At 35.8% G+C, this 8,133-nt stretch overlaps 1 protein-coding gene across 1 annotated transcript in view; it reads left to right on the top strand.

Annotated features, from left to right (window-relative positions):
• Positions 1-3,238: 3,238 nt before the first annotated feature.
• LOC106881519 (uncharacterized) overlaps positions 3,239-8,133 on the top strand; it is a 5,680-nt gene continuing 785 nt past the window's right edge. Inside the window, exons 1-4 of the mRNA XM_089365983.1 lie at positions 3,239-3,302; positions 4,529-4,713; positions 5,758-5,949; positions 7,788-8,000. Of these exons, the coding sequence (XP_089222109.1) occupies positions 3,239-3,302; positions 4,529-4,713; positions 5,758-5,949; positions 7,788-8,000 (654 nt within the window). The remainder of the gene's footprint in view (positions 3,303-4,528; positions 4,714-5,757; positions 5,950-7,787; positions 8,001-8,133) is intronic.

Below are 8,133 nucleotides of genomic sequence, written 5' to 3'. Positions count from 1 at the left end.
ATAACAAACGTGACTGTCATTGCTGGAGCATACATACATAATTACTGACAGATAGTTAGAGAGACAGTATAGACAAACAAAAAGATAGACAGATAGACAGAGAGGTAGGTAGATAGATAGATAGACATTAATAAAGGTGTCTTTTCTTCATTTATATACAGTTATAAAAACCTTAAAATTTTCCTAAAGAAATAGCCATCCATCGATCCATCCATTTGAAACCAATTTTTACCTTACAGGAGAGACTATTCTTCATGAACTACCATCAAGTCAAGGGACATAACTCTGACAAGCTGTTAAAATGCTAAGACCGACAAAGTATTTAAATGTGTTTTGAACTTGAACTTAATGATTCAGGGACTGAATAGGTCACCATCTTACGTTCGGGAAATGATTTCTTCTTTGTGATACATTTAGAGTAACTAATTACACTCCACTTGGAAATTAAAGGATACAGCTTCATTTTTATAGAAGATCAGTGATAAATAACAGATGCAAAAAGTATATGGATGAGTATTTCGAGATCTATCTACATATCTATATCTACAGGTACAGCTCGGATAAAGGACAGAGTCAACGACCATCGAAAAGGTTGCGAGACGCAACGAAAATTTTAGGAAAAATAAATAAGTAAATGAGTGGAAACTTTACCAGTGCGTGTGTTAAATAATGAGAGGATATTATTTATAATAATATTAGTGGTTTAACATGCGTAAAAAAAAAACCTCTGACGGTATAAATTATCAATTAATAATTAAGGGTATTGAGGCGGTGAACTGGCAGAAACGTTAACACACCGGGTGAAATGCTTAGTGATATTTCGGCTGTTTTTACATTTTGAGTTCAAATTCCACAGAGGTCGACTTTGCCTTTCATCCTTTCGGAGTCGATAATTTATGTACCAGTTGCGTACTGGGGTTGATGTAATCGACTGGCCCCCACCTCCCCCAAAATTTCAGACCTTGTGCCTAGGGTTCTAGCAAGCACTACCGGTTTGATCAATCTGACTGCTAATTGACATATATATGTGTGTGTGTGTGTGTGTGTGAACGTTTGTTTTTTAGTAGGAAAATTGTAAAAATTGTGTAGGAGGGTAAGTGTATGTGTAGATATATGTGCGTATGTGTGTGTGTGTGTTCGTGCATGTGCGCGTCTGAGCGTCTGTGTGTGTGTGTGTGTGTGTGTGTGTGAGTTTACGAGAACATGCGTGTGTCCACGTGAATACCTCTGTCAGAGAACTTTCAGGTCTTCACAAGTTGCATCTGTTAGCTCACGTTAGTTATAAATAACAAGAAGAAGAAAAAAAAACATGTAATAAAACAAACAACCTGATTCTTAATAAGTCGAGAGATCGATTTTGTGAATAGAACGGGAAACAGTAAAAGTACAAGTGATACTTTTATAGTGGACTGCTATGTGATGTGCATGTTTGTGTGTGTGTGTGTACTCACACGGACGTATATATACGCTTTTATGTACGCATGTATGCATCTGTATATATATATATATTCTAATTTAGCATTAATATATATGTATAATATATATGTATAAGATATATATATAAGATACGAGGAGTTTTCGTCAGGATCACTCAAACAAATAATATATGCTTTCCTTTCTCTGTCTCTATCGCTTCACTCCTTTTGTCTTAAGAGTGTTAAGGTGCATGGCTCAGTGGTTAGGAGTATTCGGCCCACGATCATAAAGTCATGAGTACGATTCCCTGCGGCCGGCTTTGTTCTTGAGCAAGGATTGTACTTCATCTTGCTCCAGTCCACTCAGCTGGCAAAAATGAGTTGTAGCTGTAATTCAAAGGGGTCAGCCTTGTCATATTCTGTGTGAGCCTCAATCTCCCAGAGAACTACGTTATGTTATACATGTCTGTACTCAGCCACTTGCGCGTTAATTTTACAAGCAAAATGTTCCGTTGGTCAGATGAACAGGATCCTCGTCGTCGTAAGCGACTGAGTGCCATTAAAAAAAAAAGAGTGAAAGAAAAAGAAATGTTCCATATCGTAAGGCAAAAATGTCATGTGTTTAATAGAAGCAGTGAAAGCTAAGACCAAATAATTGCTATTCCGTTGTGTTGTGACATCACCCTGGACTCACGCTCAGTTTGATAACAACAGCCTGCGCATCGGTCAAAAGGCACCAATTTCGTTAGCGTTTGAGCCCTGGACAAACGACATGCCATCCGGACCCAGAAAGACCGTCATTACTTCGAGATGCAGAACTTTGCAAGACAATGCTTTGACCTCTATTCTAAGCGCGTTGAGTGAAAGGTACATATCTCGAAGTCGTTTGAAAAGAGGGTGATTACGGGTGTTAAAGTATCCATGGTTTCGCTGATGGTTGTCTCACATCTATATCAGGTGACCTATGGACATTATGCGAGTAACATTGCATCTAGTCTCCTCCTTAGTGTGGCCTTGTAGGTGTAAAATACAAGAAAGTACAAAGGGTCATTTAATTTACATTTGGGACGACCTGGCAATCTGAATTCAGAGGATTTTTCAAACCTTCTTACAGGCTTACACAGGTTGATCTATTTCAGAAAAAAAAAATCACGTTATCAGATAACTTTCTCAGGAAATCTCTGTACGACTCTGATGTATTTTTCAATAGATGTTTGTCTGTTGCAACACAAACGTGTCAAAATATCGACATGACATCATATACTGACAGACAAACATCTAGTAACACATGGCATAGACCGACCCCTTTAAAAATCCTGTCTGGTTTCTCGGGGCACTTAGTCAGTGTAGTACCCTTTTGTGTGATTCTTTTTCTATTTCTTTTTGTTTTTCTGATATACTCCATCTGTTCCAGGTACTACGCAGTTCAAGAATTTGCATCTATAGTATTGTTCTAGTAAACGACGCCTGACTATCTTTCTGTTTTGCTGTTTTTGTTATCGTATGAATTGGGACTTCATTGTTGTTAGTGAAAGCAAATACAGTAAAGAAAACTTCCCAGAGATTTCTACGGCAAAATGGTTGCCACAAACAAAAGATATTGACAATTTTTAATGCATTTATAGAATAAAATCTTTAATTTCAGAATAATACGTAGTTCAACCAGTACTTATCTTTTCAAAACTATCATTTCTTATAACACAACAAGAGTACAAAAACTATACGGCCTTGGCGAAAATATATCAATTGATTGAATGCTGTGTGAGGATTATTAAAAGGAGCCACGAACAGATAGCTTCAGATCAGTTTTCGTTTTTGAAGCCATGGTGAATCAACTTTTGCTTATATTTTGCTTCACGTTTTCGGTTGTAATTACAAAAAAAACAGGTATGTCTTTATGTATACATATTTAGATACAAGCGTACATACATACATACATACATACATACATACATACATATTGGGTAATCCCATGAATAATGCGGGTTTTTCAATTGCTTGAACTAAAAGTCAGAGGGGCGGGATAAACTACCTGCATCAACTTGCTATAAAACCAGGTAGTAATTTTACCTTGTACTTATTCTTAGTGCAAGTTTTGAAGAGTGCAGTTCAATTTTAATAGTTATGATTTCAAAGCTATAGCGGAAGTGACAAAGTATCATATTCGGCATATTTTGCTTTATGAGTTCAATAAAGGCAATAAGGCAACGGAAAGTGCGAGAAATGTTAATGCAGTCTATGGGGATCGGTCAATAATCGTAAGCCAGTGTCAACGGTGGTTCCAGAAGTTCCGAGCCGGGAACTACAGCCTAGAAGACGAGTCTGGTCCTGGAATATCAGTAGAGCTCGACGAGGACGTCCTGCATATCCTGGTGGAACAAAATTCCATCGTAACTTTGAGGAACAAGCAGAGAAGCTTGGATTTGGACATTCAACCATTAATTGATACCTGTGTGCCATCGAAAAAGTCTGCATACTATAGTAAGTAAACATAGACAGACAGACAGACATACATACATACATACATACAGACAGACACACAGACACACGGATACACAAATAGATAGATAGATAGATAGATAGATAGATAGATAGATAGATAGATAGATAGATAGATAGATAGATAGATATAAACCCTTCTGCGTCGCCTGCAAATATCTTAAAGTCATAAGCGTTTCGTCCTTCGCTTGTACGCCTGAGTGGGGCAGCTAGTCTTCACCTACGGAAGGGGTTCACTTGCGATCTCTTATCAACCACAGCTATCTTGAGCTAGTTTCAACTGCCCTACCTACTTCTTTAATGGCTTCCTTCAGTTGTTTGAATTCCAGACCTATCTTCTGCAGCAATTAGCACACGGAGGCTTGATGGAAATCCATGGCACCAGACTTCAAGGAGGTACGAGGTCGCATGTCAGCCTTTGATAAGGGCTTCGTTTACTGAGTCCTGGTATTTCCAATATTTTGGCCCGGTAGGAAATATCGGGCCTGCCCTCCCAGGACACTATCAGTCCGAACACGATGATTGTTTTTGCATTTCTGGAGAGCATACCCACATCATCACCTTTTACTCTTTCTCTCTCTTTATCTTATATAATTTCTCTCAAACATCAACAGAACACACTATAAATGATGAAGAAGCGGTGGACAAAGTTCTTCACCTGAACACCCCGGATCAAGTCCTTGAAAGACTTACAGAAAAAACGGAACTTGGCGACAAATTTGACGTCAGGTTTGAACTTGCGGCCACATTCGGGACACTGCAATTCGAATCTTTGAAGATGATCGATAACAATTTAAAAGTAAGTTCAACTGTCATATTAACATTGTATATCTACATTCGTTTGCATTCCGTTCCTGTTTTGATTGATATCTGTTAGTTAATCGACAGATACCTTTGTCAGAAGTAGTTTTCGAATGTTCGGTTGTAAGAAATGGTGTGCAGGATTCAAGTGATTTAAGTAACTTTGATACGGACCTAAGTCAATTTGTTACTGAAAGATTGTAAATCTAAATTTAGATGTGTTGAAAGCTGCTCTTACGTTTTACAATATACTGAATACTTTGGGTTACGAATTGATGTGGATAAAATGTAAATATATTTTATAGTTACTATATATAAATATATATAAATATATATATATATATTATATATATATATATTGTATACATATATATATATATATATATATATATATATATATATATACAATTTAAATATAGGATAAAATCTTTATAAGAATTTATCAAGTAGTTAGCGTGAAAAAACCTCATAAGGGAAAAATTTATTCATTATTCCCTATAAATATATTTATTTATATTAAGGGCATTACTCTACATAGATGCCTCACGCTAGGAGGGACTCTTAAAGTCAAAACTACCATAATAAACACATTTTACCGAACGCGAGGGAATGCAACTCTCGAAGCGAGCCTCCTAAAATCAGATTCAGCCGTATAACATATGATTTCGTAATCAGTGCACAAGATGCAATTTTTACTCTTCAGTACACGCATAGTCAAGATATATAAAAATAAACAAAAATCAACATACCAGACGAACACCCCGTGTATCCAGCATGGTACATAGAAATTGTTTATACCTATATATCTATGTAAGTTGCATTTCCTCGCGTTCGGTAAAATGTTTTTATTATGGTAATTTTGACTTCACGAGTCCCTCCTAGCGTGAGGCATCTATGTACACGCACATACATACACGCACATACATACACACACGCTCACACACAGACACACATGCACACACAATCAAATGCTTGCGTGTTGTGTATATGTATAACTGTGTATCTATGTTTATCTAGTTATCAATGTATTTTGACTGCACAGATAATGGTTGCTGGTGCTATAAGTGAAATGAATAAGCTGAATAAAACAAGTTGGGAGAGTCTTTTGGATTCTTTGGACAGAATACCATATTTAGAGATGGTTGGTGAAAGAACAAACTTTACTGAAGATGAGATGTCCCGAGTGACAACGGAATTGCTGGATTTTTCCAGCGGTGAAGTCGACTATATGACGGTAAATGAAATGTTAGATTTCTTTCTGAAACGTTAAGTTTTTACTGTAATATGATTATAATTCCATTTCATTTCAGTTGCAGCGGAACTATATCTGTGACCAGGGCACAGGCAGCATGAAGAAAAGTTTGACACCAAAGGTCCGCATGAGATGCTGGAGGGGTCCACGTAGCAAAATAGTAAATTGAACATCCACAGCAATATTTTAAGGGCTCCTGGAAATAAATGTTGCTTTTAATATATGTGTTGGTATGTATTGCAAGAAAAGGCTAGGCCCAGTAGTGCAATTTTCTGTATGTTATATATATTTGTAAGTCCTTGTGTTTTTGTTATGTATTTGTCTGATGCATAACAAAAACACCAGGATGTGGGCACTGCACACATCCTACGCAAAACACTTTCAATACAGTAACCATAAGAGCATCACAGCAAACCACAGCACATACCCAAGGCACACAGAGCTGCGCTCAGTAGTGAAGTGAAAGCACGTTATAAAAATAAAACTACTGAACAATAATAATAATAATAATAATAATAATAATAATAATAATAATAATAATAATAATAATAATAATAATAATAATAATAATAATAATAATAATAATAATAATAATAATAATAATAATAATAATAATAATAATAATAATAATAATAATAATAATAATAATAGACAAGACGAAGAGTGCGATGCGATTGCAATAGAGATTTTATTGGCTGAACGATATCTCGACAGCAAGCCTGACTTTGTTGAGTTCAAATTAAGAAAAGATATACATTCGAAATTATAGAATTATTATTATTATTATTATTATTATTATTATTATTATTATTATTATTATTGAGTGGGAGAACAGTGCATGCTATCAAAGTGACACTGGGATACAAATATATGAAGCCCATTATACCCATCATGACTACCCGTCTGATACAGGTACACCAGGTACATGCGTCACAACCACATGTGCATGACATGGTGATCTCATATCATGATAAACAGCGCATGACCTTGCAGGTGGGGCCCAGTTAGAATTTTCTTCAGGTCGAGTAGCCCCACCCGCTCAAAAGGTCCTTGAATAAGGTTTGTTTAAGGATGTTGAGCAAAACACCCATGTTTCCAAGGGTAAATTATTCAAACCCCAAAGAATTCCTCTCGACACATGGCTATGATGCTCCCCCACTACTACTGCCCGTGATCAGAGATGCACATAACGTCAGCCACCAAGGGACATGCTCAACTGGTTACGGTCAAACAACTGACAATCAAATCTGTGGTATTAAGCAGAATATTTGCTGTAGCCCATCTTTTATACCAAGACAAAACAATGTACACGATAACACTTCCAATTAATTAAGATCAGAAGCCATGAGAGCTATTGTCCGGTACTGCATCAGCTCATATTACTATTATTATCATTATTATTATTATTATTATTATTATTATTATTATTATTATTACGATTGCCAAATTCCATCACTAAGGTAAACATAGCTGACGTAATCCATCACTACGGCCAACTCAATGACAAAAAGCGCAACTCGAAAGTAACTTATTTATTGGTCCTTTGAACAACAATATTTCGACATCTCGTGTATCTTCATCTGGTTCAAAATAAAATAAATGTCAGTCTAATTCATTTTTAGTTTATAGAGAGGACTGTAAACTCAGCAAGTCCTCTCTATAAACTATTATTATTATTATTATTATTATTATTATTATTATTATTATTATTATTGGTAGTAGTAGTAGTAGTAGTAGTAGTAGTAGTAGTAGTAGTAGTAGTAGTAGTAGTAGTAGTTGTTTTATCTTAAATATTTTTTCCCATTGTTTTTCCCTCTCAGGTCTTCTTCACCGAACTATGGTTTGACGAATTAATACAAGAGAACATGATCTTGAGTGAGATGAACATAAATATTACCAGTTTAGCTTATTATCTCGGAAAAGGGGAACAAATTACGATCAAAAACGCACTTTTGGGCAGTGATATTAAAAGGAAAGCATTGATGGATTTGGCAATTTTACGATTTCCTGATATCATGAATCCATACCTCACTGTAAGTATATCTCCAAAGTCCAATGGCAATTTCTTTAAAAATTAGACATTAAAACATAATTTCTACAGTAATTTCAAATACACCCATTAAGCATACACAATTTCCATAGGAATTTCAAATCTTTTATCTTTTA

This window comes from Octopus bimaculoides, chromosome 18 (assembly GCF_046866305.1).
Source record: "Octopus bimaculoides isolate indiv1 chromosome 18, ASM4686630v1, whole genome shotgun sequence".
Lineage (NCBI taxonomy): Eukaryota > Metazoa > Mollusca > Cephalopoda > Octopoda > Octopodidae > Octopus > Octopus bimaculoides.
The sequence above is the reverse complement of the archived record's forward strand: the minus strand, read 5'-3'. Positions and strand labels throughout refer to the sequence as shown.